This window comes from Streptopelia decaocto, assembly GCF_964273445.1.
Source record: "Streptopelia decaocto genome assembly, chromosome: 1".
Taxonomy (NCBI): Eukaryota; Metazoa; Chordata; class Aves; order Columbiformes; family Columbidae; genus Streptopelia; species Streptopelia decaocto.
The window spans coordinates 186,731,336-186,751,955 of NC_138663.1; the positions used below are offsets into that span (position 1 = coordinate 186,731,336).

The following is a 20,620-nucleotide window of genomic DNA, read 5'->3' on the forward strand; positions in this document are numbered from 1 at the left end:
TTGCCTGTGTACAAGGCAGACAGGGAACATCCTAATGCTGTGCAAAACTCTGAACATGGGGTGGAACAGAAGGAAGTCATACATTTATTCATAGTTTTGTTTACAATTACATTTGACTTTTTAAAAATTTTCAGAATAGAATAGAATAGAATAGAATAGAATAGAATAGAATAGAATAGAATAGAATAGAATAGAATAGAATAGAATAGAATAGAATAGAATAGAATAGAATAGAATAGAATAGAATGGAATAGAATAGAATGGAATAGAATAGAATATTTCCGTTGGGAGAGACCTACAATAATAATTCAGTCCAACTGCCTGACCAACTTGGGGCTGACCAAAAGTTAAAGCTTGTTGTTAAGGGCATTGTCCAAACACCTCTTAAACCCTGACAGGTTTGGGGCATCGATCACCTCTCTAGGAAGCCTGTTCTAGTGTTTGAGCACCTTCTTGGTAAAGAAATGTTTCCTAATGTCCAGTGAAATCCTCCCCTGGTGCAGCTTTGAACATCCTGTCACTGGATCCCAGGGGGAAGAGCTCAGCACCTCCGTCTCCAGTTCCCCTCCTCAGGAAGCTGTAGAGAGCAATGAGGTTGTTCCTCATGTAAAGAACATTTTATTATTTTCATTTCATGCCATTATTTTCTTCAGTTGAACTGTTTTTTTTCTTATGTTCATGTTTGTAATAATTCATGTCCCATACAGATTGGTAACATTTACTAAAATTTTTTTGTGTTCCTTGATGTCATGCCAAATGAAATCATGACTCTGTCATCATTCTCCCAAATCTGTATTAAGTTTATAGAAGAAAAGATTGCTTTCTTTGATCATTAAGTAACTGAGTACAACACGTTAGAAAAGATTTTACCTCTAAGTTACTTTTGTGAGAGACACATAAGCATGATACAATAATTTATTAAATATGTAACTGTATGCCATAAATGGTTAAGGTTTTGAAACCTGGGCAATCAGATTTTTTTATTTTTAAATGACTGATAACTGCCTTCAAGTAGTTTTCTAATTGTTATCTAATGAGCAACCTCTGAAATAAGGATTTAACTTTTCTGAAGACATACCTCTATTTATTTTAGAACAAGAATTTTTTTTGTTGTTTTTGGATGATAAATATTAAAGATAACTGAAATAATTTCTCATCACCTAAACTCTATATAAGGAAACAGTTCCGTATCCTCTTTTTTTTTTTTTCTATTCAGACACCAACTTTTATGGTTACATTCGAAAGGTTACATGGACAAAACCTCTATGTAATTTGTTGTGTGAGAGGCCAACCTAGATGATCTTTTCTGTCTGGTGTTTTGGTCTATGGAATAAGCTTCTTTTTGACATCTTGATTCTACAGTGCAAATTACTAAAATGTACACCTGCAACACAGAATTTCCCTGTTGATACTTCTCCTTTCTATTACTACTATATGTGATGGTAATCAAAGCATCACAACATGTAGAATTGCAGATATCTCCTAGCTAGTGTTTGCAAACCAAACCAAACCAAACCAAACCAAACCAAAACAAAACAAAACAAAACAAAACAAAACAAAACAAAATAAACTAACCAAAACAAACCAGTTCCATTGCCTCAATGTGCCTCTTGTTGTATAAATCCTGTTACTAAGAGAGAACTTTCACTGTTAGGACTTAGCAATATCTTTCTCAGAACATTTTCTATTCTGGCCAAACTCTTCTTTCTGAGTTTGTGTTACCAGTTTCAAATTCCAAGAAATTCAAGTCCTTGTTATTATCAAAACTCCTCTTGAAGCAATCCTTGCCTGCAGCTTTCTGGTTTTGCTTGTTTATTTGTTTGTTTAGTTTTGTTTTGGGTTTTGTTTGTTCGTTTTAATCTACCATTGCAGTCCTAGGTTTGTCATACCTTTTAATTCTTGACACTCCTACTAAGGAGTTGTCTCTTTTAAGCCAAGCATTTCCTTTCCTGTCCCTTATGTCATCCTTTAACTCATTTATTTTTCTCTTTTGCATATGAAATACAAGCCAGGATGCTGAAATCTTAATTTATGTTTTTAGATCTTTGGGATGGATTTTTTTTTTGGAGCAGAGCAAACTTATGACACAAACATTATTTTCTGAAAAGGCTCTTAGGATTCCAAGTTCATTATTGCAAATAAGGAAAAGTTATTTCAAGGCTTTTCTGAAGCAGAGAGAATTTTGTTACATTTTCTTGAGTAAGAAATAAAAAATTGTCTGAATTTTTAAATGTAGTTTCTCTTCTGACTGGAACCACTACAGAGTTTCAAAGTCAGCAAAAGAGGAAGTGAAGGAATAAAAAAATTATATGAAAACTGTCATTAGCATCCCTTAGTTGGCAGTCATTAAAATTTACAGGCATTTAAAAAAAAAAAAACACTGCTGCGGTCTGGGGTGTAACAATTGTTTCCACATGTGAAAAGCAGTGAGTAACAGCCAGAAAGCCTGAAGATCCAGTTGTGCTAGGCTAAAAATTGCCAGTAGTATTTTTCAAAACACCATCACCTGCATTTAGAAACCTCCTAATTTTTACAAGTCAAAAGCACTTCAAGTCTTTTTTGTTTAGCAATGCCTAACTAAATTATAATATGCAATATCTCAATGAACTCACTAATGAAAAAAGAAGTCCCAAAGGTCAACACTCAAAAATTACACAAAGCTCTGGCAAAGCTGCAAACATAATTCCTCTGCTTTAACAACCATACCAAGAGCTCTCTGTTCCTATGGTAATTCCTTCACTTCTTCTATCAGGCTACCAAGGAACACCTTTCCTAACCCTTTCCCTTCCTCCTTCTCTGCGTCAAGATCTCCAAATGTCCGTTCTGTCCTTTTCCCCTCTTTGTTGTTCACCTGCCTTCTCAAACTCCCATTGCACCTTGACTTTTATTTCCCTCCCTCAAGAAGACAGGAGTTGTGTGAGCAATCTCTAGTCTGGACAAAACAGCAAAGCTGAGCACCTCTCTTTCCACAGCCCAGTCTGGAAAGCAGAAGTGGTCAACCTGAACTCCACTCACAGCTCTCAACAGGCCAATGCATCAAGTGAATAAAAGCAGTGGTATTTTTGAGGAAACTTGGGGAATTAATATTTCTGAAGGACCCTTGACTTTCAAGCTGAGTGACCAAACAGCTCATGTTTTCTGGTAGGCAGGAAAGATCACAGAAGAAGAAAGAGCCTGGCTTTTCTGGTACCTGCACAGCTGCTGGAATAAAAGGAAAAACTAACCAGGATGAGAATAAAATACAAGTACCCCAGACTTGTTAAGTGCTTTGGGGAGCAATTGGAGTGGAGCCAAGGAAGCAGCATTGGACTACGTCCCATGGAGTTCGGGGAGGCGGATGTCACCTGAATAGTGCACTGCCACTTACATATAGCAAAATTTTACTCTGTTCCTTAAGAAGGGAGGATGTGTTGGGGACCTTATCAGGTTTAATACCATTTATTAGCTCCCCTTGTCTTTGGTTTTGTTTAAGACACCATATATGCTTTTAATTGTCATTTTTAGGAGCACAGAAGCCTTTAAGCATAGTCATCCTATCCATAAAAATGCAACAGTAATATCAGCAGGAGGCTTCATTGAAACTTTGAAACTTCATCCACTCTTTTCTAATTATTTTTTTTCATAATGACTAAGAGCCTTAAGAGTGTATACTTACAGCTGGTTTAACTGTGCTTTTTATTTTAAAAGCTAACTTGCGAGCTTTAAAAGTTCACAGTTAAGCTTTTAAAAATCAACAGTAAATGTATGTAAAGTTTCTGCATGGCAAATTTATTTCAGGAGGGAATGATTTCGTAAAGAACAAAAATTCTTACATTTTCCCACCTCTTTCATTATTTTTTTTTGTCCATCAACTGAATTTATCCTTTTTTTAAAAATAAAAAAATTCTCAGTTCTGTCCTCAATACCATCCTCTTTCTGTCTTAGGAAATGCTCGTACATTTGCATTGTATTCTGTAAAACTACCACACATTTACACATTTTGTGACAAAATTGGCAATATAAGAAATAAAAAAGGGAATGAGAATATTTAGGACAGTATGTAATTGCTGTGACTTGATGTAAATTACATGCAACTGAGTTCATTTGTAGGAAGCATAGTAAACTATGACTCTGGATAGAAATCTACACGTGGTAGGTACTCAGGACATCTACTGACCACATTTTTTTCAACCTGTTGACTTTCGCCTATGGAGAGCTCCAAAGAGCTAAACTGACTGTCTTGAAAAATTTCTACCCATAATGTAGCAATTTTAAAAAATAATTTCTACATTAGACATTAATTTGTCAAAGGAAAAAAAAGATAATCCTGAATTAAAACAAAATATATGCAATGACTCATTCAATGGAAGTTAATGTAATCATAAGAGGCACATTCTCATGCAATTACTGATGAAGAAGTTGTGTTCATGTTGTGCTTACATCAATCACCATAACAGAAAAGAGTAGAATAAAAATTACAGATGAGAAATACATACCCCCTTACCATGCATTTTTACAGTTTTTGCCCATTCTAGTTTGAAATGATCCATTTAATGAGGCTACTACAATTTCTCTTATGAGATTTGTACAGTCAAATTACAGTCTATAGACCTTAGGAAAATTCTTCTGTCATTAAGCCTGAACTTTCCTGTCTGAATTTGATCCTGTAAGTGGTAGTTAATTTTGCATCAGATCAAATAATATCCCTATCTCAGTTAGCATGAGCAACTCTCCACATTCCTGCCTTTCTGCTACACATCCCCTTTCACTCCATTATTTTCTATCAAGCTCTTGAAATCCTGTTCATAAATCAGTCTTCTCTGTCCTCTCATCACTTGTATGCTCTTCTCTGAACTCTCTGAAATCTTTCTGGTAAACCAGCATAGAGAATAACATACCACACTCATGAGGATGTTCAGCCAAAACATGAGAGAAACAGGGCGGACTAGTGACTGTTCATATGCCATGGCAATTTGGCCAGTAGCTGACAAGAATTCCGATGATCATAAGCAGGTAGCCTTTTAGACTACCGGGACAGTGACATCTTTTGATGTAGAAGTAAATAAATGAAGGTATAGGATCAAGTCTAGAGACTTGTAGAAAAGAAACTTTAGTGGAAAATAAACTTTATTAATAGCTAAACTAATGAGTAATCTTTACTGCTGGAGGGATAACTTACACGTTTCAGAAAGCCAGTACACAGAACATACACATCATATTTATTTCTACTTATTTTACAATTAAGAACATCCCCTATAGGAAAACACAAAAGAAAATGGGCAAAAGAGGGAAGCAAACAACAGAACAGGCCTCCTGAAAGCTTGTAGTAATAAAAGAGGAAAGGGTACTTAATCATTAAAGAATGCATTTTAGCTGTGACTTCTTTTTCTTCTGGTTTATTACTGAAACAAAACATGAACACTGAAGACATTTTTTAATGCTTGGAATGTGGAACAGACTCAGTAAACCAAAGTATCTACTATGTGTATTTTGTTCTTGTTTTATAACTATATACTAAACAAATTTAAAAGTATGAGTTCTGTTCTAGCAAAACTCATGAGTAAAATCTTTCATTGTTAATGAAGTAAAAAGCATTAAGAATGTGGTAATATTGCGTTAGCGGGTTTCTTTTTTTAAGTGAATGGAAAGTAAATGCTGGCTTATCTCTTTGCTCTCAGCTTCATCTTTCTATCACAAATCCTCTGCCTTGTTCCCGTCCTAAGGAGGTGCTCTGAGATTTTTACTCTTTATTACAAAATGTGGTTATGATGAAGCTCCAACCATCTGCCAGCCTCCAATTTATCCACCACAGGACAGAAGAACTATCTCAGAGAACTGGAAAACCTTCAAAACAAAAATCTGAAAAGGTACTGACAAGGAAGTAGGTAAAACCTACATACTGAATGGTGTCACATGTAGTATTCATGAAGCTTCAGTGCATATTAGAATTTCAGGTTTGGAAACAGGTTATACTGTTACATTTAAAATAAATGTTCTCAGTTATTTTCAGGCTTTAGCTTCTAAAGAAATAATTCTGTTTGGATTATTTCCCAGAACGCATTCTTCAAAACTTCACTTTGTTCTTGACATAAATTGAAAACAATAATATAGATATACTGTACACAGGCTTCAAAATGGCATTAAAGAGGCACATTATCAATATGTTTAAAACATTTAGAAAGCTCAGCTTTGCATCTTTCTAAGTGAATGACTAGATACTTACACTGAGTAATATCTGTTCCAATAAACTGCTGTGTGTGAAATGTTTTGAATAATAGTTAATTTATGCTGAGGTAATGACAGCGTAATATAACTGAAATCTGTGCTAATAGGAAAAAAGAAGCCCCTTCCAGCTATTTCTGTTACAATCAGCTGCAGTAATTTTCACCCCATCTCTCTGTCTCTCTCACATAAAATATTACTTTAAGTGTATGTTAAAATGCTTGTTGCTAATTTTAAAAATCAATAATTGGTACCTGTCATCCATATGGAGAAAAACAAAATAACCAGGCAATAAAGAAGAATTTTTCATGTACAAGACCTATATTTTATATATTTCTGCAATAAAAGAGAGCAATTGTGGTTAATGATGTTCTTTTTATATAGACAAAACATTAAACTCAGTTCGCCTAGGACTCTAGGATGTTCTGACAAAAATGTGTATTAAATTTCTAACCTAGATGGGAACTGGCCAAACAATTTATTCTAAATAACACTCAGAGTAGATTGAGACATTTTCCAGGGTATAAGTTATTCACAAACTCACCCTAGTATTCCTTTGATGAATGAATTATCTGAAATATTTATCAAATAGGTTGGTTGAAGTCTCATCAGTTAAACAAGTTATCAGCAGTTCTTCTGTTTGAATGCTTGGTGGATGGTTGGTGATGTATTTTGAGTGGCAGTGCTAAGCTCTGTCTGGATGAATTATAAACAACTCCCAGAACTTCCAGTATGCCATTTTGGACCCAGACCCATCTAAACATTACAACCTGTTTTATTTCCAGAAACTGCATATTTTCTTGACTATGAAAAGATTCTGAATACCCATAAATATAAGACAGCATGATCCAGGAATGGTCACGGACTCAGCTCAGCATAGATTCACTAAAATACTGACTACCTGATCATCTCTAATATATTAATTAACTGGAGATATCATGGTCAATCATAAATCTAACTGTAGTTAATTGTTTTAAGCAATGGTAAAAAAGATGTTTTTAATTTGGAATCCTGCGGATCAGATTATGATTTCTGACTCCTTGTCATAAATGGCTTCTGTTACATAGGGTAGGTGTTACCAAAAAGGTATTTCTTAGTAAAACTGGACGCAAAGTTAAAATGTTTCTGGTTTTCTGCAGTAAACACCTTCCGAAAGCTCTTTTTCCTGAACAAGACACAAGTAAAAGAGCACATATTAATTTCAAAATAAAAGCCTATGCATTGAACAATTACTGTATAGTAAACGACCTCTTGCAATTTACACTAATTCCTTATCAAATATTCTGATTAAAGGTGTCTTATCTTGTATTCCGTGTCTTCTGCAGGAATCTTTACCTACAGAAGTAAATACCTTACCCTCAAAAAAAATCCCCGTTTTCCTTCTTGATCTACAGAGACCTAGCAAAACAAAGTGACAGTAAGTGAAGACTTTTCCTTTCCCATTTACAGAAGATGAGACTGAGCTCTGAAACTTACTAGAAAGACATAAAAATGATTATACCCACACACACACCCAAAGCAAAATGTAAATATCCAGTTAGTTTCTGTTGATAATCTCTTCACGCATACAGAACAGACTTACAGGCAAACAAAATTAAAAAATAATCAAGGTGTTTTTTCTGAAAAACTGAGTATAAATTCAGGGGGTGGGGGGAGAAGAAAGAAAGAAGAACAAAAGAAAAACAAACAAACAAAACCAAAATAAAACCACCAAACCAAGCCAAACCAAAACACCTGTTTTGTATGTCTGGGAAACACAGTATTCAGGAGCAAAGGAGACGTAGACTTCTTGACAAAAATCAACAGGATTCAAGCACACATTTCTCAGAGAACAGAGCCCTTAGCAGATAAGAAAATAATTTCCACTTTGTTGATGCCTTTTACTCGAATTACTGTTCTTGCTATACAGATTCCTTCAATGAGCTTTGAAAGAAGTGGATATTGACACTACTTGCCATTTCCTCCTTATTTCACCACTACCCATATTCATGCATAAGCAGGACTGCTCCTAGAAAGGAAGCAAAGACCATCCCTTGTATGGAGGCAATTAAGCACAACTGAACATGTAAGTGGCCGGTGCTGTGGGTACAATTCAATCAAGCAGATCCATAGGGGTGGTTTTGATATTCTTGTCACATCAAAGAAACGGCGCCCAGAAGAAAAAGATCTAACAAGTTAAAAATGAAATCAGAATAAATAAGAATAAATCCAAGTGAAAGCAAGAATAAGCACATGGATACTAGGGCTGGCGTTTCCTTGAAAGTATTATATAGTGCTATTAGAACAGCATGTTAATTTTTTCCTCATAAATTTGCCAGGTTCAGCCACCAGGGACAGGCCAGCATTCCAGCTCCCTTTGTTAAAGATATATCTATCTTGCTGAGTCTTGACAGCCTGATCATGTCAGCCCTCTGTAGTAGCAAAGAGTGTTTCAGCAAGGAGGGGGGAAAAGCAAAGGAGGAAAAAAAAAAAAGAAGTGAAAACTGATGTGATCTACTCTGCTTCCTGTGGGCATATTTCACTATAGCAGATCCAGAGGGATGCTTTGTTGTTCCTGTCAGATCAAAGAAAGAGATAACAGAAGAAAATATAAGAGGAAAAATAAAACCCAGAAATAAGGGTAACTGAAAAGCACTGCAAGACTACCGCTTCATTACGACTTTTCAAATTATTTAAATATGCTAAATATCAAGTCACCACCAAAGAAATAAATATTGCATAGGCCATATGCTGTGTTAGCTGCCAGCAAAACTGTCCTACTAGGATTAGTTTATGGGCGCAGCAACCGCCTGTCAAACACTAGCAATTTTAATCATTTTTCAATTTGCTGTGTGAGTTGCGAGGATGCTCAGGTATTTTGACAGGTGGCTGCTCGGAACAAATATCTGAGCCAAGTAGCTTCACACTGCCTTGCTTTCCTACTCAGAATTCCTGTTGACTGAGGGGACAGAGCGTTTGGTGAAGATGTGGCAGTCACAGGAAAGTCATTGTACTGCACTGCAAGCTGTATTTGCAACTCACATCCAGCACGAGGATGACAAAAAGTTAGCAAAAAGAACATTTGTAATCACAAGCAAGCTGAATGTCTAAAAAAGAAAAAGAGTTCTGACTGTCATTTTAAACAAATAAACAGAAAACCTGAAATATTCCTTTCCTGAGAGGATATGCACTAGATGTGCTTTCAGTGCTACATGTGATTAATCTGAACATGCCCACTTAATTATTTTGTGGTTCATCTACAAGGTAGTACTGCAAATAATTTTCTAATGACCAGTATAACTGTGCTGTTCCCTTTCAGCCACAACAGTTTGTGTAAAAGAGAAACATTTCCTAACTTGAAAAAACCACAATTCTACTGATTTTTGAGAGTCTAGATTTCCGGGTGTTTAGGAAAATGAGATTCCTAAAATCCATAGACATCCTGGCAGAAACAAAGGGAGAAACTAGGTTTATCTAAAGAGGTGAACCAATAACATCGAAGCACCATAAATAAACTACGTTTCCAATAATATTCTGTATACATTAGCATTCTCAGCATCAGCCCTCTAAAGTCAGCCAAATCTGTCCAGAGGAAAGGATTTAGATTATGATGTAAACTAATAGTAAAGACAGTTCCAAATAACATCTAATGTCCAATATAACTACTGTTTACATATTAAAAAGAGATACAGGCTTTGTACGAGGGATGTTCTGTCATGTTTCTCCACAGGAGAAGACTGTCATGGTAAAGTTCATTATCAATTACTGCTTTACAAGTACAAGATGAGTTAAGCTGTCATAATTTTCTCAGCCAGAGATCCTGTGCTGTCAAAGAATGTCAATTTTTAATCTGACAAAAGGAAGAAAATTATCTGTTATTCTGACCTCTAATTTCTTGACATTTTAATGCTGTAATTGCTGTGGTTAGTGCTGCAACCATGATTTCACCTGTCAAGTAAGAATGAATCAATACCCTTAAGCTATTCTTTGAGTTTTAGCTTTCACCTCACTGCTTTTACTTTAAAAGGGGAAAAATTGACAAATAGAATACAAAAGACTGCAATTAAAAAAATTAAAATAGGGGCCTGAAAAATGTTTATTTTGCTACACATTTTTTCTCCTCCTATTGTAATATGAAAACAATTTTGTGATGTGCAGCATAACAGAGACCATTAGAAGTGACAGAACTGGTGAATTTCCCAATTTCTAATCACAGAAGATCTAAAACACAAAATTCAATTTTACACATTCTGTGGAGCATTTAAGTCAGGACTTTCATTTTGCTCTCATTACTCATTAAGATACAGAGATTAAATATTTTCTGTGGTATCAGAAAATTACAAAGTTGTTTGAAAAATTGAAATCAGTATATTAAATCAAATCAGTATATGCTGCTCATCCAGATCTTAAGTTGCTAAAGAGTTATTACAGGAGCAGACATATGTGATTTCATAGAATTCAGTAATCTCAAATTTAATGCTAACCCAGTGTTCCAGTTTCATCCATTGTGAATTTGCAAAATAGAAAATGAAAAAAGCAAGCCAGAGTCTTCTACTAGATAGGTTTAAACAGAATGAAAGCACACAGATGGCCACTTTTCCAGTGTCAAACAGTAGAGAGTTCTTAGAGGGCTTCTCCACACACGTGAGAAGAATGTAAGGAATGGTAGGGGTGGGTTGTCTCACCACTGAATGTATTTTTGCTCCAGCTAGAAGGCTACTGAAGTGACTCCTTTACCATTCTTCACAGAAAGGTAAGAACAACATTTTCCTCAGTGGCTGAGGTGCTCAGACAAAGGGTGGAAGTAAAAGGGCCAAGGTACAGCATGAACAGCTCACAGAAATCTGCTTTTTAAAAATCTTGTCTTCCAATCAGTTCACATCTAAATGGGAGGCTTTTTTGTTTGGTTGGTTTGGTTTTGTTTTGATTTGGAGCCTTATTTCACTGGACAGGTTCAGCTGCGACTCAGATCAATATGAAATTAGTTACGGCCACAGTTTGAGGAGGCTACTGTCGTATTTGAGTCCATTGGTCTGATAACGGCAGCTGCCAATAAGGTTGTATTGATTGGCTTATTTTACAGCCATTTATTGAGAGCATTCAGTGTCTTCTGTGTGAAAGAAATGTTTCACTTTATTTAGAAAACAAACAGCAAGAGCATTTGGATACTGAGAGATGTGTTTTCCTGTTTAACTGCAAAATTCAATTAATTTTAAATTGCAATTTCTAAGTTAAGATGCCAGACAGCACCACCTGCCACTGTAAAACATACTAAACAATTGTTATCACTATTCTTAAAGGTGCTGGTGTTCCTATCATTACATTTCTGTATTTTTAAGTGGTCTTCAGAGGCTTTTAAAAGATCTTTTTGCTCCTAATTTATTTTCTGAAATATCTAGTAAAAGTCAGAATAAAGAAAAAAAAAAATCAAGTCAACAAATCAATTTGTATAGAACACATACACTTGTAACAGAAATACGACATCCAAATACCTGATCAGCTAGATCATCAAGATGTCAAATGCTTTATTACTGCCAGAGAATGTCTGCTAGTCTCATAAATAGAGCTCAGGGAAATAGATGAAAGCTCTAAAGCTGTCTATATTTACATGTGTATTGTAATTTCTGATTAAAAATGAATTAAAAGTATTTTTTAACCTTTTTATGACAAACCACAAATCACAAATCTGAGATCTCTTGGAGGAGAAGCATACTATTTTTACATGCAAGCATAGAAATTTATATGAATCTATATATAACAAAAATTAGAAGGAGTCAGTCTTTCTAGATGTGTTGCCTTCTCATTGCTAACAATATTATTTACTACTCTAACTTGTGGCAATGAAGATAAAGTTGTGTTTTTAGAAGTTTACATAGTGCAAATAGCCTAAGAAAACTGACAGGGCATGGGTTAGACGTACGAGTGAGTGAACGAAAACACCTCCATGAATTTCTTCAAATTTCTGATAACGAGTTATGCGTGTAAGTAGAGTCACAGGAGAGCTGGAGTCTCATAATGTCATAAGATGTTAAATAGTGTGCACAGACAGACAGATAGACCTCAATGCTACAAGCTGCCCTGTGGGAGTAGACCCTTAAAGTCAAGATGTAGGAGTCTGCCCATGCAAATCAGGACCTTAAACTATGCAAATCCCTTGTATTCATGGTGCTTGACACCTGTTTTATATTTTAAAAAGCATTGCTCTTTTTGTATCTCCAGTTTTGTAGCTTACTGACTCTTCCTGTGCTCAAAGTTTTAAATCCAGCAAAATATTATGTAGACATCAACAGGAAATATTTGAGGCAGTGGCATCAAAGCAGTTCTGCCCATTTTCAAAACTAAGCAAATACTAACTGTATACAAAATACATGCTTTGCAGTGCATGGTGTGAAAATCTAGCTCTAGGAAGCAAGAAGTCTGAACATTGTTTTCATTCTGCTCCTCAAAAAGCACCAAATGTAACAAGATGCAACAGCGCACTACTGAAAAACAACTTGCCAAACCCCAATATTTAGCTGAAAATGAATGCTTTCTAGAATCTATTTATTTTCTGAAATCTGTAAATTCTGTCTCTAAGATTGGAAAATAAACAAACAAACAAACAAACAAAAACCCCATTGCCTGGCAATGTATAAATTATTACTGTTTTGCATACAGCAGATGGCAGCTATCTCGGGGAATGGAAGATTGTGTGTACAGCTTCATCACAGCGGTACTCATCTAGCAGCTGTTGCTTCTTCACACTTTTCACCGAATTTCAATTGTTTTAGCCAACAATTGTTGGCTATTAGGTTGATATTAGAAAATGATCATTCAAACTAACAGCCTTACTACAAATAAATACAGTCACTGGAAGAAAGCACATGTCAAGGTAGAGAATACTTTTTTCTTTAAATTTACTGATAAATTTAAAACTCCCACCTGTACATATGTGCACCTATACATATTTCACTCATATGTACATAAAAACATAAATACTTGTATGCACAACAAATAGCAAACATTTTCTATTTTGGTAACAGTTTGACTATACTTCATGTGATTAACACAAAAGTAATCTGAATAATTGTTACTGTCACTCTAGCAAATGTAGTCTTTTTCACCAACATTATCTGACTGAAAAGGTTAGGTTTTTTCCCTATGACTATGATGCAGGTTTTTCTTTCAGCTTTTCAGGTCTAGCACCTGAAGTTAATAAAAATAAATTATAAATAGTAGCAGAATATATATTACAGAACATACATTACATTATAGTTTCCCATATCATAACTGACCATTAAATGCACTAGGAACTCCAAGCAAACAAAATACTTTGGGACATCTGTTTTATTGCTAGTTTATTAATACTTGCTTCTGAAGTCACCTAGGGCCCAAGTTCTGAATCAAGTCACACACCAATTTTCTCCAGCAATGAAAGATGGAAAAAGTACAATTTCTTGTGAGTTGACAGCAGTTTTTAGAATGAAATGGCGGTAAAGACCTACCTCCCTGAGGACAGGATCAGTGATACTGTCCAGGTTCACAGAGCCTTCATATGTTAGGTAGTGGAAAACATTGAGTGCACGCACTGCTTCTGGTCCTCGTTGCTTGTAGCCAAATACAAGGTCAATCCACTGATGAAGCTGACATGATACAAACTCGCTTTCCAGGGCCTACGAGTGAATTTCAGAGTTAGGAAGTAAATTCCATCTTGCAATTTCATGCTTAAATTATGTCCTACCTTTTCCTATTAACTGAGGAAACATAATCAATATAATTACATTTCTTGTTCAGGCTTATTTGATATATTTGAAATCCTTCAGACGTTAAATATAGAACTAGTTGTATTAAGAGAAACACTAAAAAGAATATACTATTCTTTCCTTCAGCTTTATATCATGCTAGTTTTCTTCTCAGATACTGGGTTTCTCCTAGCTGCAAGCTTGTCAAATAAGTTACATAATTTGTCAAGAAAAACTGATGAAACCAGGAAAACAATTTAAAAAAAACAATCTTCCAGCTAATTTTCCAACTTGTTCTAATTAGTCTTAAATGTAAAATGGAAACTTGAGGATTAAAAGCAAAATGAGGTTCTGAACTCCATGTATGAATTTTGAATGATTTCTCAAAGGAGAAAAGCATTTTTTGCACTCATTTTTTACATTACTTCAGTAGAAGAAAAAACACGGGCCATTACTAGCTGGTTTAAAAATGGGTTGAAAGATTGCTATTCCTTCGCTCATAATACAGAGAGAGATTAATTCTAGACAGAGGAAATGATGACCGTATTATCATTGAGCCTGATCCAACCAATGTGCCTTTATCACATGACTGGCTTCCTTAGTAGATACCATTGCCTGAACTGGAGATTTCACAAGCTGAAGGTATGACACAGTTCCTCCTTGCCCCTCTACCAGACCACCTGTATTAACTTCCCATGTGCCTGTACCTGAATACAGAAATAGTTCTCCTATAAGACTCATCAAGCATTTAAGATGGCATCCTGGCACATTCATTCCTTCTTTCCTAATGCTGCCTTCAGAGAAGAGCTGTGATAAACAGGAACTGGTGTGAAAATAGAGATTCATGGTTCACTGAGAAGTTTTCATACATGTCCTTTCCCTAACTGCATCACAGTCCTGATTTTGTACAGTGTCATATACCTCGTTCCCTTCAAGCAGGACAAGTGCAGTTCAGTTCTCACATCACGAACTTAGTTTATTAGGAAAAAAACCCCAAAACAACAGAATCACAGAATGGCTGAGTTTGGAAGGGACCTCTGGAAATAATCTTGTCCATCCCCTTTCCTCAAGCAGGATGACCTAGAGCCAGCTGCCCAGGACTATCCAGACGGCTTTTAAATATCTCCAAGTATGGAGACTCCACGAGCCCTCTGGCTTTGCCAGAGCTCAGTCACTCTCACAGTAAAAAAGTGTTTCCTGATGTCACAGGGACCCTCCTGTGTTTCACTTTGTTCCCATTGCCTCTAGAGCTGTCACTGGCCATGACTGAAAGAGTCTGACTCTCTCTGAAAAAAAATACTGGCCTTAATACAATTTAATATGTTAATGTCTGTCAAGCTTACTACTACTCCCTGCATAGAGCCAGAGCTGACAACAACCCTTTATATTACATTATCTAATACTTTTCATTCTCAAAGATTGTGGTGGTGTTTTTCTCCTTTCCCTGAGAAAACCTAATTCCTCCATTGTTTCCAGCCCAGTGCCACCACTCAGCACAAACACTCTCCAGCTGGGACAGAGTTTCATGTCTGCCCCAGGAAAATTCAAATTTTACAGAGGGATAAACTTCAGGGGAAAAAAAAAAAAAAAAAAAAAGTGTTTTCATTTTATTCATTTACATTAAAAGGAAGCTGCTCCCGAAATAACCATTGGACATTGTAGCACCATGCCATGGAATGCCCACCACCCCACATGCAGGAATAGCTACAGACAGAGCAAACCACAGGGGCCCAGCTCCTTCCTCCTGTAATGTTCCACATGGAAGAGGAACTCTCTGTGCTGTGGTGGAAAGCCAGACCCTCTTCTGTCGAAAACAGTAACTGTTATTTCTGAGAAAAATGGAAGGGAAGGCTCAGGCCTAATAGCTGACATGAAGATCAGTTTTCAAGGGATGAAGTGCAGCATACCATAAAAAGCTATAAAGAAATGTTGCACAGAACCATATAAAAATAGTTGTTTCCTTTTCCAAATCATACGCAAATTGCAAGTAATATAATTTAAATAGCATTAATACTAATTAATACTAAATACTATTAAACTAATACTATTTGGCTTCAAAGCATGCCTCCTAATAAATAAGAAAATCCAGATTCATAATAATATTGTCTTGTGTGCACGCAACATGATGTAGTTGGCAACTTCATCATCCCATACAATCTTTTTCATAGGACTTTTACCTCATTTAGCATGCGGGATGTTAGCAAGCAAAGATAAAATTAAGTATGCCACACAAACCATAAATAAAGCATTTCCTAACTTTTAAATGCTCAAATTTTAATGTTCCTTCGTATGTAATAAAACTTAAAACAGAATTTCAAGCCTGTTGTCCTGCAAGCATCCATCTCCAACCAACTTTCAGTGAAGAGCCTAACTGTTCTCTTCCTCCTCTGAACTCTGCTTATTTATAAGCTTCTTTTTGATATGTATCTATTATTTACTTATTAAAAAGTAATTGAAAAAAAATGTTGGGCATTTTCTTTGGTCAAAAATAGCAGTGTTATTTCTGGAATATGGAGAGCATTTCAGGAAAAGAGCAAAACTTTTTACTATTCAAAGGTGGGACAGTAACTTTGAAAAAATAAATGCTTGGGTCAAATGAGCATATTTCACCCATTATCTCCTCTAACATCCTCTCCCTGGTGTCAGGAGAGTTGAATGTCTATGTTATCTTTCCCTGAGGCAGTTTCTACTTGCATGACCAGCCCTTACTCAGCAGCTTGTCATTCCAGAGAAGGTCTTACTGACCCTGGCAGGTTTGGAGAACTTCTGTCTTACATGGGTGAATGATCCTTAAATAACTTATTAAATAAATTAGCTACTTTTTAACAGCAGTATGTCATGTCTTCTGTCTCCAATTCTTTAAAGAGATTTATTGTACTGTGTTCAGAGTTCTAATGGTTCTTTAAAGGTTTGTATGCTGAAATGCAACACAAGATTTGGGGAAATTTGTAAGGAGTTAATTTAATTATTTTGAACTATAAATTTAGGAACTCCACAGAAATCTGGCAGTCGGATGAATTGCTGTCAAAGATGTGAGGATGCTGGTGGTGGGAAGGGCACTAAGCGCTGTACTTGCCAGGAGCTGCATGGTGGAAGAGCAGTGTGGTGGGGGGACGTGGGGTAGAGGCCGGAGCGGGAGGCACAAAGAGGAGCCAGGGCTGCGAAAGAGAGTGGCCCTGCAGGGCCCTGGCACCCCACAGCCTCCAGCTCTGGACGGCCATGGGTGCTGGGTGCAGTTCACATCCCCACCACAGGGGCGCCCTGTGGGGCATGGCGCTGGGCACCAACTGCTGGAGAGAGTCCAGCGGTGGGCTACAAAGATGATTAGGGGACTGGAGCATCTTTCTTATGAGGAAAGTCTGAGAGAGCTGGGTCTGTTCAGCCCGGAGAAGAGAAGGCTGAGAGGGGATCTCAACAATGCTTATAAATATCTCAAGGGTGGGTGTCAAGAGGATGGGACCAGACTCTTTTCAGTGGTGCCCAACAATAGGACACGGGGCAATGGGTACAGACTGAAACACAGGAAGTTCCATTTGAACATGAGGAGAAACTTCTTTACGTTGAGACTGCCCAGAGATGTTGTGGAGTCTCCTTCTCTGGAGACATTCAAAACATACCTGTATGTGATCCTGTGCAACCTGCCTACTTTAGCAGGGGGTTGGACTAGATGATCTCCAGAAGTCCCTTCCAACCTCAACCATTCTGTGATTCTGTACTAGGCAGGGTGCACTCAAGAATGGGCTGCCAGAAGGCAGCAAAGTCCTACCTGGCCCACAGTGGGGAGAAAGCTCCTGATCTGTCCTTTATAGCCCGGATTCATTTCAGTCAGGAGAAAGTTTCTGATGTCTGACCTGGTTTGCTGATGTTTCTCCCAAATACTTCTGCAACACTATTCATGTGATACTTGCAATATCCTCTCCCTAATTTGCTCTAATGCACAGGCTGCTCTCCCTCCATCTAAGTGCCTCCTGAAAATTTATGAGCTGTTCACTGTCAACAGTACATTATTCGGTTTCTCAAGAATATGCAGTGCTCAGTAGGGAATAGGGTGACAGAATTTTCTGCATAAAAATAATTTGTAGGTACAGAAGGAATAACATACAGAAAAACGTAACAATAATATCCTTAAAATAGGCTGGTGATGGCCCTAAAGAATAGCATTTTTTGAGAACATTTTGGCTTTAAAGCATTTGGGGAGCTTCAATTTTTTGACCATACTTTCAATATTAAATATAAAGAAGCAATTTTTTTAGAAAAGAAATAATAATTCATGCTTACAGAATTACATAATATTATTTATGGATTTTAAAGATTCCTACTGTTAAACAGAAATGAGCTGATATCCCGCTTGTTTTCTATTCTAATTAAAATGTACAGAAAACAGTGTTTTATTCAGGCGCTCTCAAACTGAACTTGTCTGAACCACTGTTATTAGTGCTTCATTTTCAAATAGCAGTATTCCAGTCAGTAGTTTTTCATGGGTTTTGTTTTGAGGAAGGAGCCTTTTATTGTTAATAGGTAAACCCCAAGCATTATTATACAGCTAGTGGGAGAAAGATAAGTGTTTTGAAGTAAAAGTACTGTGTTTTTTGTGTGTTTGCAGGGAAGTGTATGCACACATGTTCCACAGGCTGAAAATCTGACCTGTAGCTGTTTCAAAATATAAATACGTATTAGTAAGTTTATGTTTACGTATAAATTAAATAAAGGTAATATAAGCCAAGTTACTACTTAATGAGATCAAGCACTATACCTCTTTTCAGACCTTTGTGCAATATGAACGCTGTATACTTTCCTCTCCACTCATCCTAATTTGACATTAAAATTATTTTTTACAGAGATTCCAGTAGGAGGCATTGGTTTTTATTTTAATGCACACCATGTGCTGTGTAAAGTATCAGTAGTTCTGGGTTTATAAAATATGCTATTCCAACCTTTCTAACACATGGCCATTTTTGTTACCTGGGTATTTTGTGCCACCTGGGTATTTTATGTCACCAGTGAAGAGAAAAGCTCTGATGCTGCCCCTCATCTGTCCCACAGCTGCACTTGCCCCTCCTATTTCTTCAGCTCCTGCCTTGTTTGTTTCCCTCCCCTCCAAAGCTATATGCTGTCTGTCTCTACAAGAACTACCACCACAGTATCTTGCTTTTAACTTATATTGAGTATGTTTAAAAAGATTTCTTTAAAACTACTCTGAGATACTTCGATTTTGTAGCTCTGCTTAAAAACAGACCATCAGCTGCTTCATCCTGTGAGCTGGGTTTTTCCTCTCTCCCCTTACATCTGTGCTCCTCTGTAGCCTTTGCATGTACAGAGTGCCTCCATCTATTGTTTCTCTGGCTCCTTTATCATTTCTTTCATGACTATAAGAGTAAACTCTTTACTCTTGTCATAAAATAAATGAGGCTGATAACTGAAATCAGTTTTGTTTGTTTTAAAAAAGTAATATTTTTATAAAAGTGAAACAGCAGTGAATTCTACAGATTTCAGTTATTCAGGGATGTCTGCATAGGCACTGATCTTTACATTAGCGTTTTCGAGATATAAATAAGATTCTTCAGCAATACAGAAAGTTTAAAAACAAAAAAACCCAACACTATTTCCAAATTAGATTGAACCTTGTGTTAGATGAATGAGTTTTAATTGCATTGAGAACAAACCTTGGCAACACACAAAATAAAATCAAAGCTACTACTGAGGAAGTAATATAAAATCTTATCTACTGCTTATCTGTTAAAAAAGGAATGTCAACTGCTGCTGAATGGTGAGGAGAAAAGATAAATCTTCCAGATCCTCATAGCACAGAGATTTCATAATAGATGTTTCTAATGACTATTCAAGAAGCTTTTTAATTATGAAATACTATATATGCTTCTGAATAGCCAGGGAAATGTACAAAAATGTAATTGGCTGCAGAAGAACGTAAATAAATCATTTCAAAGACAGAAAGAAAATTCAGTCTTAGTAACAGTTATGTAATGGGAACAGACTATGTGTAACAAAAACAAGACACCATTTAGTCTCACAAAAATATAATTTATAGTGAATGCATTTTACTCAATGCTGTAATTTGTAATTTAATATGTGCATAAGCCATAATGAAAATATCCTTATAATTAACTTTGAATTAGACAACCTTGTATCTTTTGTTTCAAAAATAAAGAACACATTATAAAAGCTCTGCTTCACTGTTTCACAGTGGTGTTCCCTGCCTTGATTTAACATGCTTGACTTACTGACTGAATCTGTTCTATTTCTGGCTCTCAGGACTGCTCTAAGTCTGTGGGGATTGAGAGGCTGAGTAGGACTACAGATGCACATCTGTGGAAGGGTTTATGCGTGGGTTTTTTTTTTTCCTGGTAAACTGGGAGATTATGATTGATGAGCCCAGCATTAGGATAATGTTATCAGGGACACTTTCTGCCTCTGTCCTTTGTGCCATCACCGAGGTCAGACCATAATCATGTTAGCATTGAACATAGTGCTTTATTAATGTTTCATGAGTAACTCCATAGTAATCAGCCTAGCTTTGTATGGATAAATAAAACTGCTACGACAATCCCTGATGTATACACTGAGTGCTTTAGAAGCTACTGTAATAGGTCTTAAGAGTAACTTGACTGAATGTCTTTTTCAGTCTCTATAATAAGTCTAATTTTCACAAGTTTAAAGGAATCTCTTTTGATGTACAAACAGTTCCACTTCCATTTCTCTGT

At 36.4% G+C, this 20,620-nt stretch overlaps 1 protein-coding gene across 2 annotated transcripts in view; it reads right to left on the minus strand.

The window, feature by feature from the left end:
* Nucleotides 1–20,620, minus strand: part of NBEA (neurobeachin) — a 490,666-nt gene that overhangs the window by 34,499 nt on the left and 435,547 nt on the right. For both annotated transcript variants that reach the window (XM_082063608.1, XM_082063609.1), the window contains one exon: nucleotides 13,665–13,832. In XM_082063608.1, the coding sequence (XP_081919734.1) occupies nucleotides 13,665–13,832 (168 nt within the window). The remainder of the gene's footprint in view (nucleotides 1–13,664; nucleotides 13,833–20,620) is intronic.